A 14358-nucleotide genomic window follows, 5' to 3' on the forward strand; every position below is an offset into this window, starting at 1 on the left:
CAGTTCTCTTGTGCTCTGCAAAGCACGTTCCTAACAGTATGATTCTAAGATAGTTGCATGGAACCTAGGGAGCTACGCTCACAAGCGACTGCTGTGGACGGAATACACTGGCCTCTTTCCTCCTGTTGCTAGGATCTAATTTTACTCCCAACCCATCTCAAAAGCTTCATGCAATCTCTGGCAATAAAATCTTATGTTTCTCTAAGGTACTGTGGATGAGGATCTGGGTGATCTAGGACCTCCTTTTCCTGTCCCCTGGTGTGTGTGTGCCTGTGCCTGTGTCTGTAACTGTATCTGTGTGTGTGTGTGTGTGTGTGTGTGTGTGTGTGTGTGTGTGTTGTGTGCGTGACATCATACATCATGGGCCCGTCATACATACATGTGTCTGGGCCCAGAGAGGTCATTCTAGGCCACTTTGCCCTTCCCCATCTCTTAGCCTCAGGTTCTTTAACCATTACCCCTCCCACCCCAACTCTCCGTATCTCACTAACTTTTCTACTCTGGAATAGTAGTAGTAGTAGCAGCAGCAGTAGCAGCGGCAGCAGTATTATATGTATCCCTAGGCTAACCTGATACTCACTATGTGATCAAGGCTGACTTTGAACTGTGTGCTGAGATTACAGGCATATGACACCATATGGATTTACTTTTAAAATCATTAGTCCACATGTCTATCTGTATAGAGGTTGGAAAGGTCTTTTTTAAAAAATATGGATCTATTTCTCATCATTTCATATTTCCTATGTGCCTACCTATATAAACTGACACATGTAACTAGTTCCAAATGACCAAAAAGGAATAAAGTCCCACTTGAATATATGTATGTGGATACAACATACACTTATGTTTTAGGGAGAACCATATAAAGGATTAGTCAGGATTTAAGTAGATAATGGGGGGGGGTGATTAACCCCATAGGAACAATGAATGCTCCTCTTTATAGACCACTGTCAGACTCCATCAGGAGTCCCATTACATGAGTATTTTTGCTTGTGGTTTTCTGGACAGGTGAGTTAACAGTGAACCATGCCTTGTGTAACACATGAAAAGAATTTCAGGACTGGAAATACGCTGGAGGGCTTTTAAAATGCAGTTACAAAATCTCCTAAAACTAGAGTTGGAAGTAATAAGTGTGCTATAAACTGATTCAGCAACTACTTTGAACTTGCCGACTTTTACAATCACAAACCCATACTTGGACTTGAAATTTTTGGAATATTTTTTATGTCCTGTTTTCAGTATGTATAACTACAAAACTGCTCAAAATAGAAGCACCATTGAATGCTTCTATAAGAAAAAGTCTAGAACAGCATTTTTTTTATTAGATATTTTCTTTATTTACATTTCAAATGCTATCCCGAAAGTTCCCTATACCCTTCCCCTGCCCTGCTCCCCTTCCCACCCACTCCCACTTCTTGGCCCTGGCGTTCCCCTGTATGGGGCATATAAAGTTTGCAAGACCTAGGGGCCTCTCTTCCCAATGATGGCCGACTAGCATTTTTTAAGCAAACAATTAGCCCCCAAAAAGATTTATTTACTTGCTCCTTCATCCGATGTCTACACTATTCTGATAATGTCTGGTTACAGGCTGTGCAAGAACTTTCCTTTGGGCTCAGGTGCACATTTGGTCCTCTGAATCAATGGCCCTAGTTATTAGAAAACAAGTGAGTCAATAGCTTCCTGAAGTCCTCACAGATAGCACTTTAGGGCGGGGCACATCACCTTCACGGACCGAGGTGGGGCTGAGCATTCCCGAGGAAGCCTAGAGTGGAGTGACCAAACGAGCAGCTGGAGGCTCCTGCGGCTGCGCCCCAGCCTAAGCCAAGACCCTTGATCAGGCCAGCCCCTCTCAGCCGGCTCTAGCCGGCTCCAGCGGGGTCTCTCTTATAGCCCTGCCCTAGCTTCCTCGCTTACAACCGAAATTTAGTTTGCAAGTTTTGTTCTTGAAACTTTTCCCCCAGGGCTTCTAGGAGGACAGCGGACCTCTGATTGGGACATTTAAGGACTTGGGTTACTCGGTGAGTTTTACAATGCTTGAAATTACCTGAGTTCGAATGTAAATCAATGGGGAAGCTGAACACAGGGGAAGGGGTCTGCTTTTAAAACGAACTGTTGCTGTGCAGTCATCAGTCGTGCAGTCACCGTTACAAGTAAATTTGCATTTTCTTCCTTTTGTGTTACTTAGGCTCCCAGAAGCTCAAGTCCTAAGTGTCCCGACAGAAGACCCGCGGACCCTTAAGGTTTGCTGGGAAACTGCGAGACGATGGGAGAACCGCTGTCCATTCAAAACCTTCAGCTCGGAAACGACTAACTGAAGCGTGGTTTGGATGACTGGGTCTCCAGTCTTAACCAACGCCGCTCCTGGATGAAAGGTCAGTCATTGGCCACCCAAAGTACCCGCTGCATCCTACTTTGAGCCAAGGCCCCTCTGTGGGGGAGCGTGGCTTCGCAGTCTGCTTTGGGGCACTCTCGAAACCCCTGCACTCTAAGTCTCTGGCTGGGCTAGCTTTGTGCGGGCTCTGAGGTCCGCCCGGGAGGGTTGCTAGCTGAGAGTCCCGGGACCCGCCCCGCCGCTAGCTTCCCTCCTCGAACCCCGACCCGACCGATCTCCGGGAGGCGGGAAGGGGTGGAGAGGGTAGTTCACACGGGCGGCCCGGGGGCATCCGGGTGGAATGGTCAGGAAGATAGACGGCTCTTCGATGCGAGCCGGGGCTTCCCGGACCCGAGGTGCAGCGAAGAAAGGAGAGTTCCCTCGGCGAGCGCCTTTGTTCACTGCGGCCTGGTGGGCGCGAGCGCTGGGCGGCGACCACCCTAGGCCCAGCTGTCGCTTTTGTGCCTTAGGTACGATCCGACTCGCGGGGTCCAGAGCACCGGATTTACCGGGAGTGAGAGTGGGGAGAGGTGGTTGTGGTGTCGCGAAACCAGGTCCAGCCCTAGCGAGGCTTCAGTCAGGGTCCTGAGCTTTATCAATGCTGGACTGAATTCGGGTTGACCGCCTAGGGTAGCTTGCACGTGAGGGAGCTGACCGGCTCTTTGGAATAGCTGCTAGCTTGGGGGGGGGGGAGGAAACAGGGAAGCAGGCGGGTAGGGGAAAGATCTTTCTAATGAGAATCTCCTGGTTACTCCTATTTTCTTTAATATACTAAAGTGATTGCTCAGATACCCGTAGATAAAAGTAACAGCTTTTGATTCACATTCTTTACAGCAGTAATGCTTTTCTTAGGTTATGGGTCATGTTACAGGGACACAGATGCCACCGCAGGTAGTCGGTGGTGGTAGAGCTAATTTTTAGACTAACTTTCTGGTGAAAGTACATTCATTAAAATTGGATTTGCTCCTCTGTGCCTTTATTTTGGGAATCAGTGTGGTCCCCAGGGGCAGGGATGCCTGGGAGAGGTATATGAGAAAGCTGAAACTGACCCAGAAAAGTATGTATGATTGAAGGTAGTGATGCAGAAAATGACACCAACCTTTAACACTGAAAGGGTGATTTGTAAGCAGCTGGTAAGTGTGGACTTCATCAAAAGACAGCAGGGGATACAGGCTTACAAGTCTGACTTTGGCTTCAATCTCTAGCATGAAGGAAAAGTTTGTCAAAAGAAATGTAGGGCTTAGTGGCTTTGTTTTTGTTTTGTTGTTGTTGTCGTCTTTTTGTTGTTGTTCGAATGAAAGATAAATCCAGTAACTAAAGGGTTTCCATCATATTCCTAAACCACTTTCCTTCTGTTGCACTCTCTCTGCCTCTCCCCGTCCTTGCCCTTTCCTCCCACTCCACCCCCCCTTACATACCAAGCACTCAGCAAAGATGAGACTGACTGTGCGTGCGCATCTATAGATCTTCTGAGAAAGGGTCCCTTAGACATTTAAGATCTATCTTCATGAATGTTATGACGAGTACGTTCTGAAACTCACTGAAGCCCTTCCTGGGAAACAAGTAACCCTATAGATACTTATAATTGCTTTTCTTACAAAGAAAATTCAGAAGATGGGAAAGGGTTTTCAAAATGAAACCTAGGCCCTATTGAGTAAAAATGCACTTATATATTTAATTCAAAATCTGAATCAAAACTCTCTTTATAAAAACAGATGTATCCAAACAGAGATTTTTGGTGAAAGTCTGTAGATTTCTAATTCTCAGATTTGTAACAGCTTGGATAATAACTCATAGATTTCTAAATGGGTCATCTTTTAAAATGGGTCACTTTGGATAGAATCATTACACTTGACTTACAAATTGTAAGCGTTGAGTTCTGTCTTCAGCCCAAGTGCATTCAAATCTGAGTTTCAGAGCATATATTGAAAGATACTGGGAAGATACAGAAGTCAGTTTTTTCCCAAAGTCACAAAGTAGATGCACTTACGCTAGGGATTTTGTATGTGCTCTGTTGAGCAGATCCAAGCAAAATATTCATTAACACTATTGAACTCTGCCAGCAGAGATGTAAGGTAATGGAATCTACAATTACTTACAGTATACAGTATACATTATAGTATATAGTATACATTACTTTTTATATTTCCATATACTCTCTTATAGAGGAATCTTTATATTTAAAGAGAAGAAGCTTGATCAGATAAGATATAAATTTTAAATAAATAAAATGACCTTTTCCCATTTACTCTTTTACTTTGTTTACTATGAAAATTGAGCATTCATTTAAGCATTAACTAGATGATCGGGAAAAGAAAGCATTCTCCATATAAGGAATGACTAAAACCTTGGAAACTTAAATAGCATTGACTTACTTCTTTATGCCCTAGTTGTGATTGTTTCTGTACTAGAAGTATGGCTTGCTTTAATTTTTTTTTCTCCCATAAAGGGGCCGGTAATATTGAGTCATTCCCACTATGAGGGAAAAACAAAAACCAGACAAGAAACTAATTCTGGGAGAGTCAAACTAGCTCACACTGTGGCAATGGAGCCCTGGCCACCATTCCTTGGAACTCAGTGTTGCTCTGAGCTGTCCAGCCCTAGGCAGAAAGAGCTGACAGGCAGAGCTCTGATTTCAGTGCCATAGTATGGGACCACAAGTCCTGAACATGAGAGGCTGATTTAGAGGTCAAAAGGCTCTGGAGTTCATTCTGCTTTCCCTAGCAAAGACACTCCCCTCTCCCTCTCCCTCTCCCTTTCTCTTTCTCTCCCTCTCTCCATTTTTTAAAAATAATTGTCAGGGACTTATCTTCTTTTCATAGACTCTCGTTACTTTAGTTTCTATGTGTATAAAGTTGCGGAGCTGTATTCTGTTTTGTAATTATACAAAATACTTGGTCTCAGAGGACTGAGCAAAACCCATATTCTGTTCTCTCACTTTAAGATCATCACCCCTTATCAGTGAAAGGATCGAGTTTCTCTAAACCCTTAGTTTCTTTTTAAAGAAAACTTTTCTTACCTCCTCCAATGGTAATGTGCTCCATGTTTGTTTGTTTGTTTTGATTATTTTTCTTTTTGGTTCCAGTTGAGGTAGACCTTGCAGGTTTCCAGGCAAGGAAGGGAACTAGTGAAGAAATCAGAATGGAAACCCGAAGTAGATTGACTTGGGTCATACTTCAGGGAGGATAAGCCTTTTTCATATTTAATGCTATGAATTTAAAGACTGCCTTTGATTGGTTACTGTACAGAAACATCGCACTACTGGGATAGGCAATAAAATTCCAGAAGGTAAAGTTAAGGTATGACCTAAAATCCAACTAAAATATCATATTTTGTCTCTTAGTGCACTTAACAAAATAAGCTAACAGGTTGACTCCACTCAGGGTCAGTCCCTAACTGACAAGCCTCATCATACCTCTGTCATTGTCACTGAACGACATCTTCACTACCAATACAATTTTGTTTTTATTGTTGTTTGTTTATTTGTTTGTTTGTTTTCAAGACAGGGTTTCTCTGTGTAACCCTGGATATCCTGGAACTTGCTTTGTAGACCAGGCTGGCCTAGAACTCACAGAGCTCTGCCTGTTTTTACCTCCCCAGTGCAGGGATTAAACATGTGTGCCACCATTCCTGGCAATTCTTAGCATTCCTTCTGGTCAAGGATAATGGAACACTCTACTTGGTCAATTAGGATCTGTTACGTGGCTATTAGCAATCAAAATTTTAGTAAATTCATATCTGATTAATATTTTTTAGAAGAGTATTGGGACACAGCAGTTTTGAAAGGTTGATAACCACCTAGAAGTATCAGCCACCTACCAGTCTGTAGTTAGGAGCCATGAATGGTTTATAGAGAAGGAAAATTAATGTATATATAGTTGATGTGGCCCAGGCCTTATTAAGTTATATCAAATGATCCTCAGAATGCACTGGTACCTGGTTCAAAAACAAATCAGGTGCACATGATGAGTAAAATAGAAAAGACATGTACTTGTTTGTCATTCTAAACTTCTGGAATCTTCTATTCTCTTACATCTATCAGGTCCAGATTTCAGGTTGCAACATTATACCTACTGATTCTTTGATGGACTATCAACCCCTGAAAGGTCTCTGAAGTCACATCCAGCATCCTCTCTGTGGCCTTTTCAGGTATGGTTAATATCTGTTAAATTCATTAAATGTAGACATTACTCACTTTTTAGGGCTTCCCAGAACAAGGCATGTGCCAAATAAATGGTAAAGTAGTATAATACATCATTTCTCAGGGAAGACAATTATATATGCTGATGTTTATACTACCTTTTACTATTTGTCCTCTGGGTAGCAAAACTTTTAATCAAATGGTGCATCTAGATGCCCATAAACAAATAGACCTCTGTTGGACACCTGTCATAAGATGCTGAACATCATCATATTCATGATCTTACCATGACAGAACTCAAGCTCTTCTTTCTGATCTACTTTTGACATCTTTTCCCTTGGATGAGCTGCCAGAAGTTTGATCCAAATTACTGCTAAAAATGTACCTCACCATTGTACACAAGAATTATACTTGCTATGTGAGTATAATAAGTCTTATCACAAGCTAACTATAAATGCTTTGAGACTAAAGACCAGAAATTACCATATCATATTCTTCCACCATGTCTGGCCTGCACATACATATGCCATATTCCTCCACTGTGCCTAGCTTGCACATATCCATGTTGTGCCTCTCCACTGTGCTTGCATTGTGGCTTGAGCAGTACAGACTTACATACTTGCCTGGTTAATTGAAACACTAAAGAATGCAATTGTTTACATTGAACTTAAACTCTAAACATCTCCATCTTGATTAAATTTTCAAAATTTTTATAAAATTTTGCATATTTCAGAATTGCAAAAGCAAATTTAACAAGGAAGTGAATTGGTAGGGTGAAGTATTAAAAATTGGGTATTATCATCAGGAAATTTGTAGCTCTTTAAAGAAAGAGCTCTTTTGCCTGAATTAATTATTATTTTGGGTAGTTGAGGGGTACAGTTCCCTGACTATTTTAGAAGTATTTTAGTATTTTAGGAGACACCATGATCTGCTTTTAAAAAAATAATTTAAGGATTTTATTTTATTTGTGTGTATGTGTACCCCTCATCTTGATCACTCAGTATGTGTGTGTGCGTGTGTGTGTGTGTGTGTGTGTGATGCCCACATGCATGTCTATACCACATGTATTCAGTGCCTTTGGAAGCCAGAAGAGGGCATTGCAACTGGGAATCTGGAAGAGCTCTTAAACAGGAAACCATCTCTCCAGCACAATGACATTCTAAAAGCTAGTTGTTGGTTTCTTTTCTCATTGCTTTAACAAAATACATGACAAAATCAACTTAAGGAAGAAAAGGTTTGTTTTGATTCACTGTTTGAGGGTACTCTCCATCATGGCAGAGAAGTCATGGCAGCAGTGGGATGAGGCAGTGAGTCACAGTGCATCCACTCTGTCCAGCAGCAGACAAAAGTGAATGCTGATTTTCTGCTTGGTTCTTCCTTTTTTGTTCAGAGGAAGACTCCATCAGACATGCCTAAAGATTTGTCTCCTAGCTGATATTAGATCCTGAAAATCCAATAATCAGTATTAATTATCACATTTACCAACCTTTGTTCTCTTCCCCAGAAACTATAGATTTGTTCTGATAGCATTCCTAGACTTCTTAAATGTTGATGCTACTTTAAATAATTTATCCATTAAGAACTACATTACCTCAACTTAACTCTGTAGGTCCTTTATGATATATTGTGAAGGCCTTGCTTTTGGCCTTCACGGGCATCCCTTACCTGAATATTCATTCTAGAAACAAAAGTCTTGCCCCTGAATGAAAGTTATTTTATAAACCTTAGACAGAAGCCAGCATCAAACACTAGTATTTCCTGTTGTTACCCTCGATTTGCCTCAAAGCATTAAGTCCAGACATGTTAAGCATGTGGAGGGTAGGACATCTTTGTCAGACTGATCTGCCCTTTACAACAGAGTATTTGGCCTTTTTATAATCAAGCCCACTAATGCACTAACATCACCTCCTTGAATGCATACAACATAAGACTCACAACTATTGCTTTTTATATACTCCGTCCTTTTTATTTGTTTGTTTGTTTTGTTATTGTTTTGTCTTGCTGGTTGTGGCTTCCTAACCAGTTTTTTCAGTTTTAAAATGTATATCCTAGGAGATAAAGTAAAACACATGTTGATTAGCTATGGACAAAGTCTCAGTGAGACTTGCTTTAGTCTCCCTTTTTGAACATTACTCGTGACTAGCCTGTAGTTTACTACCCTGTCTAGGAGCAGTTGGAAACAGAACAGAATCTGAAAACCCAGAGGTCTGGAAGGCAGTGCCACAACTGGAGGTAGAATCCTTCTGCAGGGTCCTCAGTGTGTGCAGTTCTTTTTATATCAATGTCAAGGACAGAAGTACATGATTACAAGTTTCTGGGCTCAAAGCAGAATTTTTGCCCTACAGCTTGTGTTGTGGTCTTACAATTACACTGCTTTGATCAATTTTCTCCCCTAATCCTAACCAACATCCAGGAGGCATATGTGCCACCCCTGGGTGGGAGCAATTATATTTCTATGCACAAATAAGGAATATCTTTGATAGAATGGGGAAACTATTATTCAAGCTTCTAGATAAAGGATGCCTGTAGTATATTAGGGATGTGCACACACCATGCTATGAGGAAATTGGGGCATGCTGATCCACACAGTACTACCGGTGCAAAGATCAGGCAAGGTACGTGAAACTGCCAGTGTGGGTCCTTAAATGTCACTTTAACTCATAACCTAGACTCTGTCTTGTGACTAGCTGGTAGAGATAGGAGGAGGGGGGCCTTTGATTATATCAGAGTTTTGGAAAGCTCACTCTGACTAAAGTGCTACCCTTAAGTCTGTGCCCTAGTCTGGATGAGAAAGAATGATCTCTGGAAGGGAGAAAGACTTTGAGAATTAAACAATGGGAGATGGAGCTAAAGGCAATAGAAGACTTTTGAGTTTCTGGTATAGATGGAAAGAGCACATTTAGGCACAAGTAAAGATAGAAGCAATGTGTGTTAAGGAAAAGACAATAATATGTTCAAATTAGAGGACTCCTGTGTGTTGGGTAAGGTATCTGATTTCCTCTTTTTACCAGCAGCTTTATGCACATTCTCATTTGCTCTGACGAAGACTGAGTTGACGCATGCTTACCCTAGTTCCTCAGGGTTTGTGGTAGGTTGCATGATACAGTACAACAAACAGTAAATGACTAGAAGGTTGTTAGTGTTCACTTCTTTGACCACAAAGATATCTTGGAAGTTCTACCTACTCAGTTTAAAATACATTAAATATGAAGTGCCTGTTAAAGTCCATGTAAGGGCCAGCTATTGGATGGTACACAGGGTCCCCAATGGAGGAGCTAGAGAAAGTACCCAAGGAGCTGAAGGGGACTGCAACCCTGTAGATGGAACAACAATATGAACTAACCAGTACCCCCTGAGCTTGTGTCTCTAGCTGCATATGTAGCAGAAGATGGCCTAATCGACCATCACTGGGAAGAGAGGCCCCCTGGTCTTGCAAACTTTATATGACCCAGCACAAGGGAAGGCCAGGGCCAAGTAGTGGGAGTGGGTGGGTAAGGGAGCAGGGGTGGGGGAAGGGGTATAGGGAATTTTTGGGATGGAATTTGTAATGTAAATAAAGATAATAATAATAATAATAATAATAATAATAATAATAATAATAATAATAATAAGACCATGAAAGGAGGATGCCCGAACAGATTTGGAACTCACAAAATAATTTGGGAGTTTGAAAATTGCTTTTGGAGAGCAAATCTTGACTTCATGACTCAGAACCTTGATTGGTGTTTGTTTCTTTGAAGGAAGTTTACCCTTATTCCTACCTAATATGGGGGAGTTTTAATGGAACTTTAATTCATCTTATTAAATACTAATGCAACAAATACTTTTGTGAGGATCACTCAGGTCACACTTGGTGTAAGAGATAAGGAATGTTTTTCTCTGTGGTAACTCTGTGTCCCATTCTCATGTCGTTCTTTTGATAGGGCTACAGTGCATGTTCTTAGAAAGAACTACATGGATCAAGCATGTGAGGCCACGAGTAGTACTTAATGTGGAACACCAAGGTCGACGGATTTTGGTTGTACCAATGTCTTCATTCTATAGTGTTCTGTTCTTTTACCATCCCAGAGAAAATGTTGCTAGAAGAGAATATTGGGTGGAATGAGACCCTTTCCCATATTTTATGAGCAATATGCATTAAGAAACACATCTATTCTACAAAGCTCTATAGTCCTGAAGAAGCAAGCAGCCATATACACACAGACCGGAGAACATGAGACTGTTTGTTAGCAGCAGAAGAGTCAAAAGATGGCAGCTTTTTCATTTTTTTGCCACTTGTTTTATATTAAGCTTCATGGTTTTTTGGGGCCCAATCAATAATTATGTCATGAGCTATATGAAGTCCTACTCCTACAGATACCTCATAAATAGCTATGGCTTTGTAAACAGTTCCCTGTCTCTCAAGCACAGCTCTGCGCAGCCTCACTACCCATACTTGATCAACCACAGAGAGAAGTGTCAGGCTCAAGATGTCCTCCTCTTACTGTTTATAAAGACTGCCCCTGAAAACTATGACCGACGTTCTGCAATCAGAAAAACGTGGGGCAATGAGAACTATGTTCAGTCTCAATTCAATGTCAACATCAAAACTCTGTTTGCATTAGGAACTCCTAGTCCACTGAAGGGAAAAGAACTGCAAAAAAGACTGATCGGGGAAGATCAAGTGTACAAGGATATAATTCAGCAAGATTTCATTGATTCTTTCCACAATCTTACTTTTAAATTCCTTCTTCAGTTCAGCTGGGCAAATACCTTTTGTCCACATGCCAAATTCCTGATGACTGCTGATGATGATATATTTATCCACATGCCAAATCTCATTGAATATCTTCAAGGGCTGGAGCAGACTGGAGTCCAAGACTTTTGGATTGGTCACGTTCATCGAGGTGGCCCTCCTATTAGAGATAAAAGCAGCAAATACTATGTTTCCTATGAAATGTACAAGTGGCCAGCCTACCCTGACTATACAGCTGGTGCTGCCTATGTTGTCTCCAGAGATGTAGCTGCCAAAATCTATGAAGCATCGCAGACACTGAATTCCAGTATGTACATAGATGATGTATTCATGGGCCTCTGTGCCAATAAAGTGGGAATAGTGCCACAGGACCATGTATTTTTCTCTGGGGAAGGGAAAGTTCCTTATCATCCCTGCATCTATGAAAAGATGATGACATCTCACGGACACTTACAAGATCTGCAGGACCTCTGGATGGAAGCTACACATCCTAAAGTAAAGAACATTTCAAAAGGTTTTTTTGGTCAAATATACTGCAGGTTAATTAAGATGGTTCTTCTCTGCAGATTGACTTACAGGAATTCATATCCTTGTTGGGCTGCATTTGCTTAGTAATACTTGAATGCTGTACTGTGTTAACTGTCACTGAGCCAAACTTGAACGGAAAATAATAATCTGTAAATGTTTCTCTCTACCCTAAGACAAATGAATTGAAAGCAAAGAGATCATTTCAAAACCCAGTTAAACTGGTCAATGTAACTCCAAATTAAATTGCGGCTTCATTTCATTTCAAGGAATTCATATTATAAATGACTTAGATCGTGAGCGAGGGTAAAGTAAAAATTCCACGTTCTCATTTGGTTCTACACATGTATTTGAGGTATGGAGAACACTGAGAAGCCTTAGTATCAAAATAATAGTTTTGGGAAAATAACAAATGTATAATATAGCATTTCTAAAAAATTAATACATCTTAGAACGAGCAATCCCAATGTTCTTATTAAAGAGTACTAGGTAGAGGTGGGGGGAGGCAGGTGATACAGAAGAAAGTATACCAACGTTATGAAAGGGTCATTTGAATGAGGACATACAAGCGAAATGTATATAATTTTGTTCTAGTTAAGTCGTTTGACATTGGCATTCCTATAGCCATTTACCTAGGCCGTTCTGGAATCATTTAAAATCTATTTGTTTCATCCTCTCAAATTTAATTTTTAGTGTAAAACTTTAGAAAGTGGCCAGCTCTACCCTAACAAACACTGTATGTACGCTTTCTCTAAAGTTATAAAACAGGAATAGTTCCTGGCCCCTGGAGGACCTTCTTTAAAGATAAATTCCTAGCAACTCCAATAAGCTCGTTTTAATTTAATGAATTATTCAATTGCTTTTAAAGCATTAGATATTGGCCTCTGTTTAAGGTAGTTGTTTGGATACCTCTTACAATGAGGAGTATAATAACGGAAGAGACTTGAAGGAAAGATAGAACTAGGGGTATAGCTCAGCATCCAAAAGGGGAAAGACAAAGAAGCATTAAGTCTCTTTTCCTTGTAACTTGTAATGTTAGCTTTGAGTCCTGATCATAGCATTCAACACTAAAATTAACCCACCACTTCCAATAGAGTCTTGTAGGACACAGATTTTGTTCCAAGTGAAGACTTTTAACTTGAAAGTTTTTAATACACTACCCCATCTAAAATAATCCATTATTTGACACAATAGCTATCAGAGGTTATCTTTTAAATATTTCAGACATGGGAGCAGAATAAGAGTGCTAGAGAATCTGACCAAATGAGATTAGAAATGTTGGTAAATCTGCATGTTCTTTGTAATCAGAGGCTTGGCAGATCTAATAAATTAAATTACATTTATTTTACAAAATAGGATTAAAACATGTGGCTGGTATGCAAACAATGCACCAGCACAGAAAGGACTAAGGGATATTCGATTAAGGACCAATGATGCAGGTCAAAACACGATTTCAGCAAATGAAGATGGATGCTTAACAAACCTCAGACAGATACACATAATAGGGAAATTTTAGCTACTATTATTAGGATGGTGTTGGAAACAAGGTTAAAAAAAAAAAACTAAAAATACACAACTAAATGATATCTGTGTTTTCGCAGGTAGATTTAAAAAAATGTTTACAGAAATCTTTGTGAAGTTTTTTATTGTGAGATATGAAGCTTGCTTATCCTGCTCGGGTAGTTTCTTACTAATTTCAAGACTAGTGTTAAACATTCTAAGATAGTTATTTTAGGGTAGATCCAGGGTTTTAGATTACTAACAGTTCAGATTTTCTGATCAATTTTTTCAAACACTAGAGAACAAAAGTGTCATTTGAAAAGCAGCTTCATAGTTAATTCTCACCAGTTGGCCCTTTGATAATCGCTGGCTTTAGGTATACATGGGATAATGTGTGCCCGTGTTTCTACTTGGAACTGGTAAAAGTTGTCACTGGCTGGAAAATGTCATCTCTCTCTTGTGTACAAGATGGTCTGTTTACACTGGTACTTTCTGAAGCAGTTCTTTGTCTGATTGAGCTCTCATGAACCATGTTCATCTTTTTACTTTTTGCTTAGGATAGAATGGAACTGGTTGGAAGTTAAAGGAAATATGAAGGTACTTTGCCTTTTGGAACTGTCAGTGAATTCTGTCATAATATTCAAAGCCCTGAAAGGTATTTATAAACAGAGTTGTTCTAACCTTGTAAAAAGGAAAGGAACAACTTGCTCTAATGCGAGTTTCAAAATGAAAAATAAAATGAAAAAGGAAATAAATTATTGGCCCAAATGGTCACTTGAGTTTTTAAAAAAATGGCTGCACACGGTAAAACTGCTAAAAACAAAAACTTACCTCATTATTGGTTTGCATCTTTTTTTCAGCTACTAATTTTATACCAAAATGTTAAATACTTATATTGCTTGAGTTTCAATCTTGTATGGAAAAAATAATTAGTAGGTCTAAAAATTCTATGCTTTCCAATAAATAAGTTAAAAATCATCAGTAAAGTGTATTTAAAATCCTGTGTGGGCGTCATTCTGTGTATCGTCACCTGCTGTTTTATGCTAGCAGAGCCTGCACTACCCATCCGTTGTCCTATGTGTGCTC

At 40.2% G+C, this 14358-nt stretch overlaps 1 protein-coding gene across 3 annotated transcripts; it reads left to right on the top strand.

Moving 5' to 3' along the window:
* The first annotated feature begins 1748 nt into the window (after positions 1–1748).
* Positions 1749–13865, top strand: B3gnt5 (UDP-GlcNAc:betaGal beta-1,3-N-acetylglucosaminyltransferase 5). 3 transcript variants are annotated; one of them, XM_021209211.1, is made up of 5 exons: positions 1749–2018; positions 2186–2372; positions 6414–6520; positions 6807–6930; positions 10436–13865. In XM_021209211.1, the coding sequence occupies exon 5, from the start codon at positions 10726–10728 to the stop codon at positions 11857–11859; it is 1134 nt and encodes a 377-aa protein (XP_021064870.1). In that variant the 5' UTR covers positions 1749–2018; positions 2186–2372; positions 6414–6520; positions 6807–6930; positions 10436–10725; the 3' UTR covers positions 11860–13865. The 3 variants fall into 3 exon arrangements, with proteins under 3 accessions (XP_021064870.1, XP_021064868.1, XP_021064869.1); XM_021209209.2 differs by lacking the exon at positions 6807–6930 and having other exon boundaries at positions 1869–2018; positions 10436–13318; XM_021209210.1 differs by lacking the exons at positions 1749–2018; positions 2186–2372; positions 6807–6930 and adding an exon at positions 2596–2841 and having other exon boundaries at positions 10436–12317.
* The last annotated feature ends 493 nt before the right edge of the window (positions 13866–14358 follow it).

This window comes from Mus pahari, chromosome 12 (genome assembly GCF_900095145.1).
Source record: "Mus pahari chromosome 12, PAHARI_EIJ_v1.1, whole genome shotgun sequence".
NCBI lineage: Eukaryota > Metazoa > Chordata > Mammalia > Rodentia > Muridae > Mus > Mus pahari.